This window comes from Colossoma macropomum, unplaced genomic scaffold (assembly GCF_904425465.1).
Source record: "Colossoma macropomum unplaced genomic scaffold, Colossoma_macropomum, whole genome shotgun sequence".
NCBI classification, from domain to species: Eukaryota; Metazoa; Chordata; class Actinopteri; order Characiformes; family Serrasalmidae; genus Colossoma; species Colossoma macropomum.
In genome coordinates, this window is record NW_023494799.1 from 34378426 (window position 1) to 34394760 (window position 16335).

At 40.2% G+C, this 16335-nt stretch overlaps 1 protein-coding gene across 4 annotated transcripts in view; it reads right to left on the reverse strand.

Moving 5' to 3' along the window:
- Positions 1-1228: 1228 nt before the first annotated feature.
- csnk1g1 (casein kinase 1, gamma 1) overlaps positions 1229-16335 on the reverse strand; it is a 56379-nt gene continuing 41272 nt past the window's right edge. Inside the window, exons 11-14 of one of the 4 annotated variants that reach the window (XM_036585962.1) lie at positions 14905-15012; positions 12947-13053; positions 9948-9971; positions 1229-6117 (exon numbers count right to left, since the gene is read on the reverse strand). In XM_036585962.1, the coding sequence (XP_036441855.1) occupies positions 6063-6117; positions 9948-9971; positions 12947-13053; positions 14905-15012 (294 nt within the window). In that variant the 3' untranslated portion in view covers positions 1229-6062. The remainder of the gene's footprint in view (positions 6118-9947; positions 9972-12946; positions 13054-14904; positions 15013-16335) is intronic. The other 3 variants (XM_036585966.1, XM_036585965.1, XM_036585967.1) reach the window with 3 other exon arrangements.

A 16335-nucleotide genomic window follows, 5' to 3' on the forward strand; every position in this document is an offset into this window, starting at 1 on the left:
ATCAGGACTTTTATTCTGAGAAGCTTTGTGAATGTGGGCCCAGGAGGTCCTGACTCCTTATGAGCAACCTGAGGGTGACAGCGCCATGAGCAAAACACTGAGGAACGTCATAAGTCTGTCAGAAACTGTGTACACCAGTAGTGTCAGACAGGATCTTGGATGAGAGCATGGCAGGGAATGAATTCTACACTAGGTGGCCTAAAGTATGTGGACACCTGTCTATCACACCTGTATGAGCTTGTTGTACATCCAATGGCAAAACCATAGATGTTATTAAAAAGTTGCATGCAGCAACTGTAAAGGCTCTTCCCCAAGCTGCTGCCACAATGTTGGAAGCATATAATTGTATAGAATATCTTTGAATGTTGTAGCATTAACATGACCCTTCACTGGAACTGAGGAACCAAGTCCAAACCCTGAAAAACAGAACCAGACCATGATCCCTTCTCCACTCCTCTCCAAGACCTCCTATTCATTCATTCATTCATTTATATATTTATATTTATATATATATATATATATATATATATATATATATATATATATATATATATATATATATATATATATATTACACACACACAGTCCAGGCTAAATCACCATAACTTCCGTGTGTATGGGCAGTGCTCAACTACTGGTTTTTGTTACATCACAGAAACAATGGATGCATGATGGGCAGTTTTTGATGCTTAATTGGTATGTTTTAAAACTTTACTAATGATTTTATACATTCAACTCTTTGCTTTAAACAAGGTCAAAAAAAGGGTTTTTCTTTCTTACAGGCTCTTTAGGATATGAACCAATCCCGTACTGTCAGTTGCTGTGTGCAAAACAAAGTGCAACACATTAGCCACAGTTCAGGAAAACACCTCACTTTTCAAATTTACATCTTTCTACCAGTTTTTTTGCTGTCAGCCAATAAAAGAGTATAAAATTCTCAACCCTGACTGTGAGATCCTTCTGGGCTTCTTACATCACAAGGCTTGTAAATCAGTTACAGTACTGTTCAACACTCAAGGCCAAACATACCAAACATTAAGACAACACTCTAGAAGTTGAGACAATTTCTTTTATTTTACATAAAAAAGGGTGCAAACTTGAGTTTCCCTTTAAGAGTGGAGGGAATAAAAATTGAATTTTGAAAGGTTAAATGTGGTACTTCATATGACTCCTCAGAAAAAAATAGGCATTTAAGATTAAGACCTTTATCTTTCTGCAACTCAAAAGTAGTAGTGTTAAACTGGAGAAACAAAGATGGGTCCCTCACAATTGAAGCCCTTGACTAAGTGAAACCATTCAATACATTAACATTCATATTTCAACACAAAGTCTTGATACAATTTCAGATTCACTGCTTTTATAGTATCTTTGAAAATGCGGCCAGAACCAGAAAAGGGACTTATCTCTCAGGACTGTACAATTCAAATGTTCCACATTTTAGAAGTAAAGAAAGTTCTTTTTGTCTCACAGAATCTTGCTGAAGAAACACTGAGAGGAAACAAAGTGGTGATACAATGTTGACAACAACTGAAAATATTGCAGCGCTGTCCAATCCAAACTCCTGTCGATATACAGTTCATTAAAGAATGTGCCGTTTAAGCAGACCTACAAATCTGTTCACATTAAATTCTTTTGTTCAACAGATTTACACACCAATTTAACCATGTTAGAGACAAAAAAATGACAATTTCAGAGGAAAAAAAAGGTTTTGTTGCACGACGGCAATCAAATAACAGTGTACAGTAAACTAGAATATGCTATGGAAATAACTTGCAGGACTAAAGCTGATCTTAAAAGATGTCAAAACTTAAAGCAGCTTTTTATAGAAGCTGTGTGATTGCAACTGTGAACAGAACGTGTAGAAATCTCATGCCCAGAGTGTACATCAAATAAAGTCCCACATACACGAATTTAACCGTTGCTTTCTTATCCGTAAAGCCATGCACGTTAATAGACTGCAGAAACACTGAGCTTCCACCTAATGTTGGTTGTATACGAGTATCTGCCAATTATTAACCCCTTAAGACGTTTCCTCGTAGTGATATAATGGCTGCTGTTGGAACGCTACAGAACGTAGTTTGGTTCTTCAGTCATCTTGACCATAAAGAAGTCAATAACGTTAAGGGACGGGCTCATTATTCGCCAAATGTCCCCACACTATGTGTGTTAGAGTGCAAAGGGTATTAAATATGGGCTACTACTAAGAAACAGGAAAGCAATTAAAAGATGCAAGTTGTGATGGTTTGAAATAGTCATTACTTTGCATTGATGAGAGCTAGTAGTCATTATGACGGCCTCAGCCAAGAGCCCAGTAAAAAGGAACAAGTTCTGCAAAGCTCAATAGCAATTCATATGCAGAATGTCTGATTTCAGTGTCTAGAGTAGCATTCACAGAGGCAGATTACAGATATTTGACTGGCCAGCAGATGGCGCCCTACACATACATTTTCTACTCACTGTAAAAGCCTTACAAGTCCCCTGTCAACTGGAAATCAACGTTTGGATTTAATCTAGAACGTCTGGATCTGGATTTAATCTACAACCTAACTAACAATGATCTTGGATCAGGACAGAGGACTTAGACCAAACAAGACCAGCCATAATCTGCAACGCAGCCATGTTACTACCCCAATTCAGACACTGCATTATCCTGGCGTCAGGTAACGGAAGCGCATGGGACGAGGAGTGTGAGGCAACACGTCTTTTCACACAAGTCGTTCTCCCTTAAGCGAGCACACAGACACACCCGACAGCAGCAAGCATTACATGTCCAAAAAATACTAAATCCTCACCAAACACTCGTGTGGAGGCACATAATAATATGCAATACAAGAAAAGAAAAGATAAATTAAAAAACATCGAAAGGAGCCTCTCCCTACACACTAGCGGGAGACGTTCGGCAACTGGAGTTTCAACGGAGTAAAGTAGTATTCAAGTACTTTTCACAAAATAATTTAGAACCACAGTGACTCACGTCACACTGGATGAGCATAAGATAAAACTCTATATAACCTAAGCCTCTGAAATATTGCTCACAATGCACAGTAATGTTGCATACACACTGGTTACATGGCAGGTTGGCCGGCCTCCCTCTGCTGCCCCCAACCCTGGGTCACATCTGCATGGACAACTTTCTGATTTTTTCCAGGTACTGATGGGGATCACATATAAAGCATTTAAGTTCATTCCAGAATCCAAAAGATGACAAATGCTTCTTTAAAAATAACAAAAAAGTGGGGAGGGCCTATGTGTGACTCTTGAGGGATGCCCAACACACATTTATTACAAGATGTCTAGTCAATGAAGCCCACCAAGCAAGCAATGGAATTGGACAGTCTGGTTCAATATCACCACTAGTTCTTCCAGTGCAAAAAAAATTAAAAAAAAAAGTAAAACAAAAAAAATATATATATATTGTGCCCCCCTCAAGATACAAATTTGGTCCAATGTCTTTCTGACCATCATCTATTTGGATCATTACAACAAGTCACACTTTCCTCAGTAATTTCTCCTTCTGCTACACTTTACTAGAAGTCATACAGTGGGCCCACCAGTATCAGTATCCACACCGAGTTCTGGAAACACCCTTCTCCACCACTTCTCAAAGGCTCTGACCTAAAGGATGACCTCAGGGTGTCCAAAGCACAACAGTAAGGGTACATAACAGTACAGGCAATTGACAGTTAAGGTAAACAATGGGTTAAAGAAAGTGTAGTGCAGTCAAACTCTCCCATGGTTCCTCTTTCTTTCTCTGTTCCCAACATTTGTATGGCCAGGTGATAAACAAAACCAAAAAAACGAAAAGGAATAAAGTTATATAATTTCTTACGCTTTTCAATTCACATTTACTGTACATTAAAAAGGATCACAAACATGGAATTATGCTGTGGACAGGCGATCACTGAAGAAAAAAAAGGCAACATCACCACTGAGATTATAACTTCCATTCCTTCAAAGCCATTACGCCATTTTGTTCTGCAAAAATAAAAAGGACTACAGTACTCCTAGCACAAAACTCCTTGGGAACATAATTGAGCCCAAATCTAATCCCCAAATTTGAATGGAACTCATGGGCTCTAAAGACTGCCTCATCCTATACCTTAGAGATCAAGGGCTGTCCTACTGAGCCTCTAATGACCAGAACATGACTCAAGAGCATTTACAAATGGAAGAGAGACTAGATGTAGAAAGAAAAAAAACCCAAGAAAAAATAAAAAACAAACAAAAAACACGCAGTCACTTATGCAGTATTTGCTAAATATCGACCTGGACTCAATTTTGGTGTCGTAATCTGTGATTAGCTTAATTTGAGTGGGTTTGGCTGTTCAGGATTCAAATGCCCCGTTGCTGCGTTACTGGACCTTGACCACTAGTCTACCACGAGTATAAAGGCAAGGGAGGAGTTCCGTAGTGTCTTTCTGCAGAGCCCTAGGGACCTGCCGTGTAGTGTAGTGTTTGTTAAGGCATTAAACCGAGACGTTTTGCAGTGGCAGTTGGAGACGGTGCTCCAGTTCCTACCATCAGTCTGTATATCCTCCAAAGTCCCTCAAAGACTTCTACTGCGCATTGGAGTTCAGAGCGGCACACTGAAAATACCCAGCGAAAACTGCTATAAGCCAAGGAAACATGTCCTAAACAGCCATTACTAAATGATTGAGTGATTTTCAGAACAAGTTCCCTAAACATCTACCCGATTCTCCATTCAGACACATTCAGAAGCATGTTCTGAAGGCGCACGTACTATAGGGACATAAAAAGAATGTTTAGTCACCCGTAGACTGTAACTGAACGTCTACTGTTCTCCTCGGGAATAACTTACATTTATATGGCATTATAATAATTATAATAATCATCATAAAGAAACACAAGAAACAACACATTCAAGCCAGGGGCTGGGTCCTGGAAATAAGATGACTACAAGGAAAGAAAAAGCGATGAGAACGTGTTTTCTGATACAAAGAGAACCACAGAGCGCAAGAGGAGCAAAAAGTTTCACTGGCAAGTTCAGCTCTGAAATCCCAGCTAATAGGAACAAAAAAAGAGCCAGTTTCACGTTAAAGCGATACGATATCACAAGAGGAAAAAGCAGCATGACTGGCTGGTAGGTCGTAGTGGGTGGAGTGCTTTAGAACAAGCAGCTTAAATACCATTCACTAGAACTGAGGAATGTGCTGAGGCTCACATTCGCGCCGGGCCGGGGCCCGAACCCGGGCCCTTGAAGCTTCGCTCCATCTCGCTTTCTCAACCTCAGAACAGAGCAAGGCAGCACATTGCCACGAGGGTCAAAGGCCATGAAGACAATGTTACCAAAACAGCCCCTGTTATCACTTTACACATGGCTGCTTATTTCACACAATTTACATAGTCCACACGGAAAGGCCTGTTAGCATCGTTAAGACAGTTAGCTTTTTCGTTGAAGATGCTTACGCTAATTCGATTCAATAGATAACACAAAGGAGCGCTACTATCAATATTCTAAGGCTTTGACCACACAGTCAGGATGTGAAGAAGCGATGAGACATGAAAAGAAGAAGAGCGTGGGGGGTGAAAAGGGACAGGCTGGCTGTTAGCAGCCTCGCTCTGTGTAGTGTAGTGAAAGATAAGGGGGAGGGGTGTAGAAGGGCATGTAGTGGAGAAGCGTCAGTGGGTGAAATCCAGCAAGGATGAGGCTCCTCGGACTGATGGATGCTCCCGCCAAACCTCTCCAGAGCTGGTTCGCAGAGGTTAACTCCATCATTGCCACTTCCACTGAAGAAGGACTGGGGAAGAGTGGGGGGGGGCAAGAAAACCAAGAAGCATGACAGCAAATGAAGGAGTGAAACGCTGTTCCAGTGCTTTGAGATCCAAATGCGTGCGTATATATCCCAACTCAAGGAACCCATCCATGAGGCCTGGCATCCATTTCCATTTTCCCAGAGGGACAATATGTGCATGTATCTCATAGGTAGGTCCCCTTGAGGCTATTCATCTTGAGGGCATTCTGTTGTCTTCTTTTGAATAAAATTTCTTTATTAAACACTCTTAAAACAACCAAAAGCGGGCAGGGTGCAGGGGCTGCCGGATCATTTGTGCCGCGGGGTGTTCTTCTTCCTCTTCCTCTTGAAGAAGCAGCAGCACCTGAGGACACAGAGAGAGGTTACCATCAGACTGAGCCAGCATCAAACAGAGCTAAGCAGTGAGGCAAATTAAGCATCTGTTGCTGGCCACACAAGCCATCATTACTGTACAACTTTAATTCAGTAGAGCTAAGTGTCTCCTAGATCAGGAACTTTAAAAGCAAAAGAGGGCAGTAACTTTAAATGAATGGTTTGGTGAAAAAAAACACTCAAATTTCCACTTACGCCAGATGAATTTGATCAACGAAGTCATGTTTGGTGACCAAATAAGGCTTTTCCAGTTCAGCGCTGGAAAAAGGCCAACAATGCCAACAAACTCTAGAAGTCAGTAGTCACCCAAAACTAGTGACCCCTTTTGTGGTTTCTCTGCTCTGCACGCCTGACCCAGCCCACAAGGAGCTTGTTAATTAGTTAAATAAGTCTTTTTAAATTTATTTTACCTTTATTTAACCTGGGTAGTCACACTGAGATTAAACATCTCTTTTACAGAAAGAGAGTTAAAGAGTTGAATCAGGGGCGCACAATGAGGCAAAGCATGAAATGCGCATAGTGGTAGGTCACCAGGACTTGGATTAGGAACGTCTGGCTCAGAAGACAGTACAGCCCCAATTCTTTTAAAAACTTGCCCTTACCATTTCAACTCGCCACTCGGGGATACTTACACTTACGTTACACAAGTGGCCACTCAAACTTTGCAATGCAAAACATTTTTTTTAAGTTTGAGCATAACGTACATAACGTGAGTGAGTAACTGCTTAGTCTGGCTATAAACTTAGAGTAGAATCGTGGTGAACTGTCGTGTTTTTTGTTCTCATTAGCCATGTGGCCTTTAGCAAGCTAACAAGCCAGCTAGCAGGAAGGTCATGAAGTTATATGAGCATTCATGTATAACAGATGGAGTAGTTTGTAACCTAAAGCCCAGCAAATAAAATGTTATGGTTTTGAAATGTTTAGCATTTTGAAGTAGTTTATTCATACAGCATATAAACAGCTTTGTCCGCCATTGCTTTGGGGTTTGAATAAGAAAATTTGGGCAAGTTCTGCTGCTGACGGTCTACACTGATATTCGCTCGACCCCCTCCGAGGGCTCAGCTGACAACTGTCACTTGAGCTAATAAAGTAATGGAACAGCCCTTAAGATGGCGCTAGGGATTCCCCTGAGGGGAAATGATGAGGCCAAATGAACAAGAGTTTGTTAAAACCAGTACTGAGATGACTTGCTGTGAATTATAAATGAACAAAACTTCACTGTGTAGCTGAATGCAGCAGGCAGATAGACAAGGTGTTGTCTCAAATTCCGATTCCCCACCGGAATCCAATACCCCTTAGCATGCGTGTACATCACGCAGGAATATGGACACTAGATTATATTTGCGATTTCTGTTTCTGCTCAAGATAAAACAGTTCTTTATTAAAAGAAACAAAACTCAACTGTAATCTGTAGCAGCCATATGCCTGTGCTAGTGAGAATTAGACACCCTAAAGTGTGTAAAATGGAAGCCCACCATACATTATCCTAGAATGCATCGAGAAATGTGTTAATCCTTAAAGATACTGTAGAACGGAAAACTGTATTTACATTGGAATAGTTGAATAAGCAGAGTTCAGTACACGGAACTGACATACTGTGAACCTCAAACACTGCTGGCTCTTCCTTCATATACAAATCCCGCCTTTGCAAAAGGGCAGTAAAATGGGCCAAACCCAAAACTCTAAACTAACAGTCTTGACTCATTAATATTTACGCCCCCATAATTTACATATACCAGCCCACGTTCTAGCCCAGCAAAACAACGACAATGAAGCAACAGCAATAAAAATGGCAGGCAGAAATGTACCACTCCAGGCTGTGAAGGGGATGTTAGCACTTTTCATACCCAAGGAACCGAACCGTCAATGGGCATGGTTAATGTTCCATTTCACCTTAAATGCTACAGTTTGGACAGTGGCAGAACATAATTGCAGCACTATTTAAAGTGGAATGGACAATTCGCAAAACAAGCTGGCGACAGGATCCTGAACAACTTTAATTCAAAGTTTTTTGGTTTGCTCTGCACATTTTACTTCAGACAGTTTCCCAAACCTTAGAAAATATCAAGCAGGCTTCTCTCAGTGTTTCACACTGAAAAGACTGAAAAGAGGGGCAGTTCCAGCTTTATTAACAACACAACCCCAACCGCAGCCTGTAAGCAGCAGCCATGCTGTGTGATTTTAACCACTGCCTGACCATCGAAGCTGGATTATCTTTAATTGAAAGTTTCATAGTGAGCTAACAACTTTAATTTATTTTGTACTGTTGTTGAGATTGAAAGCAAGCAGCTATAACGGGTAACATTAGCTACTAGCAAGCTCCAAGTAACCAGCACAGCTAACTAAATAGTATGACGACCCAGCTTATTTACATGGAGGTTCATTTTACTTTCATGCATGTGTCGATGTTTCGACACGCTGCTTCTGTGTGAACCAGCACGGTGCCTCACTGTAAACCAGCAAATGAGAGCAGAGCTCATCAAATTATTCAAGATTTATTCAGCCCACCAAAAAAGAGAAAACGGCTTGCTTCATTCTAGGACCAAATCAAAGGGGGGTAGAAACGGGCATGTAAAAATGCATCTGGGCATTTTTTTGCACCAACCACAGTAGCCGTTTTATTGCCCTCTTTTGAAAGGCAGGATTTGCATTTGAAGGAAGAGCCAACAGTAGTTTGAGGTTCACGGTATGTCAGTTCCATGTACTGAACTCTGCTTATTCAGCTTTGCCAATGTAAATACAGTTTTCAATTCTATGGCACCTTTAAGGTTGCACAGATGTGTCTTCTATGTAGATATCAGAGAACAATTTAAAATACTTAATAAATCCATTCTGTGGCACCTTTAATAAAGACCTGGATGCAGTTTGAAAAATGTTGGAGATTAATTTACAGAAAAGATTTGGGTGATTATTGACTTCTTGTGTTTGTCATCAATGTCAGCCTCGTAGCTCCAGTTTAAAAGTAAAGAACATGTCTCGGCTGCTCAACTACATCTGGGGTAAGTAGAAAGTTTTGCCAAACCATTTCTTTAAAGAAAGAATTACTAAAGCAAGTTACACTGCATACAACCAATGTTGTCAAAGTAGTCATGAATTAATTGTCTGTGTGTGCTTTATACATGAAGAATGCAGGGTAAGCTGTTAAATACTGACAAAAAAAACATGTAAGGACACACACACACACACACACACACACACACACCCGCTTATACTCTTAGTGAAGTTAGAGTAGCACAAGTTCAGACATCAACAACACAACAAGATGAACCCAGGTGAACGACTGGAGGATCATGCAGAGGAAAGAGAACAGCTCCAGACTGACACATAGAAAAGTGATACAGTTCACTACAGCCGTTTCTGGGATGAAGTTTCCATGTCTCTGCATAGCCAGTCAATTCTGAGGTCAGCCATTTATAGTCACTGGCTATAAGATGCACAGTCCGAAATACAGGTTTTTTTTTTCCTCTCAAAATCTTTGGAGTCCTCTACACTCATAATGCAGTATTAGCACTTCGCTAAACAGAGAAGTGAGCCAATGTAAAGCTTACGCAAACATAACTTCTTTTAAAACATTGTCCAATTGAAATTGTACTGGTCCATGCCACCTCACCCTATAACAGTGAGTGAAAGAGCTCCCTCTGTTAATATAGACTAGCAGCATGTAGTCCAGGTGGTATTTTAGTGAGAAAGCCTGTAACTGTTTCGGGCTCGGTGCCTTCATGTATGCTAGGCCTAAACGCCCACAGTCTAGGCTGGTCCACTCCCCTTGGGTTTTGATGTGGACTGGAGAGAGGGACTCACCACAGGTTGAGCATTTTCACGCAGCTACAGAAGAGTGTGAAAAGAGAAAAGACAGAGAGATTATTACACAGTGGTGAGACGATGAGACAAACCTCATGCCAGCCACATAAGAGGAACAGGGGGACACAGAGAATGGGGGGAGCGAGAGAAAGAGAGAGAGAGAGAGATAGAGAGAGAGAGGATAGTTAAGATATCAGTCCAAACATATCTGCTATGATCGATGTGCTATCGAAACAGGAAGAACAAGGGACAGAGGATGTGGCACGTATTAAGTTCCACTGATTTGTAATTCTAATGTTTGGAGATTAGTCTGCAGATTTACTTCTGAACTACATAACAAATTATGTAAATATAACAGTTTGAGTTTTGTAATGATTGTTTGCCCAGGAGAACCCTACCAATTTGTAAAAAAATTATCTGCGCAATTAAATAGTTAAGATAGAAACACAGTCATTCAGAGTGGTTTCATAATAACAATAAGAGTAATAATAATAATTATTATTATAAGAGTAAAAATCATAAAGTCCAGAACCAGCCGGTTCCGAGACAGTTTCTTCACCCGGGCCATCAGGCTGCTGAACAGCCAGTAGTGGTGATGTATTGGTCTCACTCCGATTTCTCACTGTAACTTCTATCTAGTCAACCTATACCTGTACATATAGATTGATACATACAGATGTATTTTGTTTCTTTTCTTATATTTTATTTTTTGTTAACTGAGGAACTACAAGGGGGCTACCTATGCACCAAAGATTTTCATGACCTTCGCATCTGTGTAACCATTATGTGACAATAAACGTGATTTGAAGTCAACTTTATTTAGCACAATACGTTTGTCCATTTAGACACAGTCCAACTTATTCATTCAGCCCACCAAAAAAAGAGAAAACGGTCTGCTTCATTCTAGGACCAAATCAAAGTGGTTTGATAATAACAATAAGAGTTATAATAATTATTATTATTATAACAGTAAGTCCTTTCACCTTTCATACTTTTAAAATGTAGCTCAAAGTGCTTTACAGTGTGAACTAAAAACAATAAAAAAAGAGGTAGTTAAAGTGAAAAAGGCTGAAAAAGTGTGAAATGCTCCGTTCTAGAGCAACTTATTGAATCAGAATAGCTTACAGTGGTGGTGATAGGAACCAGACACCTGAAGAGTTTCATGCCTCTAAACGCTCCCTCACAGAAATGTATTAATTGAAGTAGCAACAAATTCACCTGAGACATAATAGTTATCAGTTAGAGCTGCACTGTACGTTTTGGGGGATTTGGAGACCTCTCTGGTGGAAATGTGTAATTGTTGTGCTTCAAGCCCCTTCCCAGAGGTGAGGTATCTGATGTTTGTGAGTGCACTGAAAGAGTCTTCAAAGAGAACTCAGTCAAACTACTACTACTGTCACCAAATTTTCATCAGTATAATGTTGATTATGCATTTAAGACTTAAACATGGAGCCAGCGTGATGTTAATACTTAATCAGACCTGACGCCTCTCAGAGCAGCATATGGACACTGTATTTTAGCATGTTTTTTTTTTTTCAATAATGCTATTTCTTAAATTTTTTTACAAAGAAATCTATGTTCTAAAAATCTAAAGTACTGCTCTAAGATTTGCCACCGTTTTACCATCATTAATACCCCTGGTTCCCATCACCACCACTGTAAAGCACTTAGTGTCAGCAAAATTCTCCACAAAAGCACCATTTCACATCAAACCACTCTGAATGACTGTTGATAATTGACTGATTAATTATGCAGAAATTCTGAAAAATCAGTGGAATTCCTATTTAAAAGGTAGTAAGAATAAAGGGACGGACAGTTAGAAAGTTAAGATCCAACTAGGAGAAAGACAGAAAGAGGGGATCAGAGAGAATGGGTAACAGCAAAGATTTCTAATGAGGTTAAATGCTGTGTGATATCCATGGAAACCCTAGCGTGCTTATTTCAGCCTTTTAATTGGACACAGCCTGCAACATTGCTTACTTTCAAGTCTGTGCATCAGTAATCAAAGATGAGAAGCTATTTAAGATATCAAAGGACTGACAGAACAGAAAAAAGTATCCATAATTATATCACAGGAAATGACTACACTTCTATACACAAAACTAAACAAAGACCAATTCAAGGGCACATCGGATGAAACTAAAAGAGAATAATTAATTATGTGCAGTTGGCGTGTGCGAGTGCATGCACATGTGAATTTGAACTTCATTTCCTATTAGAGGAGACTCAAAGTTGCTTTGTCGCCTTTAAGGCCCAACCAATATAAAAATTTTATGACCGACATCAATACAGATTTCAGGGAGCTAAAAAGGCAGAACACTGATAAGAGTGACTGGAAAAAAATTAAACAGGAAGAAGAGTTTTAGGTAAACAGTGCTTTGCTGACTGGTATGACCATCAGTTGCCAATTGTCAATTTAATTTCTTTAACTCAAAACCAGCAGAAACACACAGTGTACTGGTGACTTAAGCCTAGTCCAAGCTTAGCAGACTATTAAAGCTGGTGTAAGAGCACTAAATCCTTAGAAGTAAACAGTTTTATTCACGTCAAAAGTTCTTTTTCATTACAATCCACTAATTATGGGTGCTTTATTGGCATTTGATGCACATTGGTGCTTTAGCAATATTTTTATGAATACCGATAAATCAACATCAGCCAATATTATCAGTTAAACGATGTCTCAGCAGCAGCTTAGTCACCTCCATGTTTTCTGCTACAAGATAACAATACATTTGTCCATTCAGACACAGTCCTACACAAAGAAACCATATCCTATTCATTTACCATCCACACTGACCAGCTGGTCTACAGTGATATACTATAACACCGTCCTAAAGGAGCAGTACAGAACAGCATTATGTCCTCTATTTTATACCTCAGCCACATCTCAAGCACCTTAAAGCACCAAACAGCTTAAAACAGCTTAGAAGAAGAATCGTATAATAAAGATGTGACAAAATATGAAGGCACGAGAAAAGAACACAAGTCTGAGGACGTACTTAGCTTCATCCACCACTTCCACCTCTGCCTGCACCGTGATTGGAGCATTGGAGTGGGCCGCCAAAGGGTCGTCTGCGTTCAGTTCCCCATTAGTCGAGCTTACCACCTGCAGCACAAGAGAGAAAGAGTTAGAACTTACTGCATCTTTAAAAATCCACCTGAGTATTTTGCACCACAGCCTGCTTTCTTGCAGAAACAAAGCTATAAACAATTAACACAATAACATCCTTAAATCTTTAAGTCAGCTAGCTGAATAAATCACCAGGGACATTCCATCTACTTCATCCTCCTGCTTCCTTCTCACTATATAAACCATGGTTCTGTGCTTCTCGGGTGCAGCGGAGCATCTGTTAGACAGCAGGTGTTAATACAACCTGCTCCATGCCCCTGAGAATTAATGCCCCGGGGAGAAGCTCATCATATGGAGCAAGACTCTCATTACGAGGGAGGATGACCTCTCTGACGCCCGGCACTAGGGGCTGAGAGATTCAGATAAAGAAGAGCAGGCTGCTGCTGGTCCATCTTTATGGATCATGTGGGTGGGACCCTCAGGGTATCTGCAGGTATCAGCAAATTCAATGTAATGCTTTTAAAGACCTTTTTTTAAAGCCGGTTTGAGACATTTTTAATGTCGCTTAAAGTCACCTTATTAAGACTATGAAAAGCACTGTGTGTAAAATAAAACCAAGCAGCGTGGAGGTCCATCATGAAGGACGAAGCCACTTTCACTGTTTTCACTTTCACCGTTTCCACTACTAGAAATAAACAATAGCCATTTTCAGACAACTTTTCATAGCTGTTCTGTGGATTCATGACTGCATGTGGAAGGTCATTAGCATCAACCTCCACTGTACTTAAGTTCAATATCATCTTACAGACTGTAGCAGGTCTCTTTCACAGCCCATTGCCACGTCTGAGAATCTTTCTTTTCTAGTCATTATTTGAAATTTCACAATTTATTTTAAAACTAGTAAGTGGCTAAAAGTAATTGTCAGCTAACGTTAACAATTTCGATTTCTTTTATATCTGAATACCAGTCATTTGCTTAATTTAACAAAACTAAACCAACATCAGAATTATAAGGTTCCACTAGGCCTGGGCAACAAACTGATATAATTAGATATCAATGACGATTCACAAGCAACCTGATGACGATAATTGTCGTGTTGGGAAAGAGAGATGATTTAGAGAGAACTGACAAAAAAATAAAAAAATAATAATGGATAATTAAGGGACATTAATAAGCAATTAGGTTATAGATGTGTTTCCCCAGAACACGACATACAGTTGGAGGAAAATTCTCAGCATTTTTCAAAAGCTAAGTGCCATAATGGTTGTGAAATAATGAAAATAACACTTAATGGTTTCCCAGAACACTGGATTTGGCTTTGAAAGTCACTCACTCACTAACACACATTTAGCAATCTGAAGTTTCTCCACAAGGGGGTTAGTGCAATTCCAGTGCATCATTGAAGAGAAGACATCCATTAACCTACAACAGGAGGAGCTCACGAATACGTTTACTGTCACAACTTTCAAACAGAAAGGTGAAAAAGTTCACTACCAACCACAGTTATGTTATTTAACACATGGTTTCATTAAAGATTTTCATTAAATCAATTAAGGCTAAAAAGATCAGAAAGTATGTCTAAGCTGCAGGGAAAAATATCATCTTCAGATTTCGCCCAGACCAAAGTTCCACCAACAACATTATACAGACTTGATGCTTCTGGATTTAAACTTCTACATATACTAAACTACTAAATTAAATGACTAAAAAGAAAATGGCTAAGATGTATAGGGACTGTATTTCAGACTTTTTAAAAGCGCTTAATTTTCACAATGTTGACAATTATTTTTTGGAACCCACAGACACCCTGAGCACCGCACTGGACATGAGCACACAGGAGAGAGGACTTTGGGTTGGGGGTTGGAGAAGGGGGCAGTAGAGAGGTACCTGCACTGAACCCCCATGCCTGTCCGATGCCAGGTGGGAGGTCAGATAGGAGTTTGCCTGGCGGTTGGGCTGCACCTCCCATGCTCCTCTGCGGTCTGAGGCGGCCGTCTGCTCGGGCGGAGGAGGTGCAGGAGGGAGGGGAGGTGTGGAGAGGCGAGTGAGCGCGAGCAGGCGGCGTGAGGCCAGGTGGCATGCAGCGCGGCGCGGGAATGGAAACCAGCAGAAACAAAAAAAAAAAGAGCCAAGGCAAAGCCAGGAATCAGCATTAGTGACAGAGCGACTGCCCAGTCAAACCAACAGGCAAACCCATCCCCATAACAATGATCAAGAAAACAGAATCTCAAAAGAAAACAAAGCCTTCCCTAAACTCAAAACTGTCACCATTACAGAGACGTTCAATATGGGTGGATATTACTGACAGAAGACTCATCTGTTACAGAATCCAATATCAGCTAGAGTCATACTATTCCTGTTAATCAAATAAAGTTCAATTATCAACTGTAGCTCTGTCCTTTTGTTTTTTTTTTTTTTTTACAGGTACTAGGTTTAGAGGATATTACACTACCGTATTCAGAAATGGCGGGGGGAAATCAGCAAGTTACATAATCACAAATAAAGAAAAACAATATTAAAATACAGATGTTAAAAAACATACAGGTAATTTGCAATACTGTAAAAGAAATGTAGAAAAGTAGGTGGCAGAAGAGAAAGTGACTTTATTCAGAGTCTGTAGAAGACATTCTCTTTGCTTATGAGCCATATGAGCCCAGGACCACAGACTGTTACTTGGAGTCATTTACACTGTAGCCATGTAATGCAGTGCTAATTCAGTCAAGACTGTATAACTAACTCTTTCATAATAACTATAAAGGCCTTTCAGGAGGCCTTCTTGTTCTGCACACGATGAAAGGTAAGTATGTAGCACTATACAGCTGCAGCCACGCAGACCAAGTCCGGAGTTAGACCAGCCTCAGCTTGGATGGAAGAAGCCCCAACTTGGGCGAATGGGAGCAGACGTGTGGGTAAGTTGTTCCGAATTGAAGTTATGTAAAACGGTTAAGGTTATGGTTAGTTAAGAACCATGTTAGGTACTGTAAATTGTAAATTCTTACAAAATAAAAGACTAGCCAACACACGTTTAGCTATCCAGCTTCATGCTGTTGTTATGTAACTACAGAATATCTTCTTTAATTGTATCAGCAAACCTTTATCTAATGGTAATGTGAACGACCTCACTACCAGTTTAGCCAGCTGGCTAACCTGGGTAGCTCACAAGTTAATTGAATCACTTCTTCCCAAACTGGGGTTTCTTACATTCAAGCTGAGGCTTTGTCCAGCTTGGGGCTTGGTCTGCAGGGCCACAGCTAGATTTCACTGCAAACTGAGATCCCGATGTCTAGCAAATGCTCTTGCTGACAGACACATCAGTGA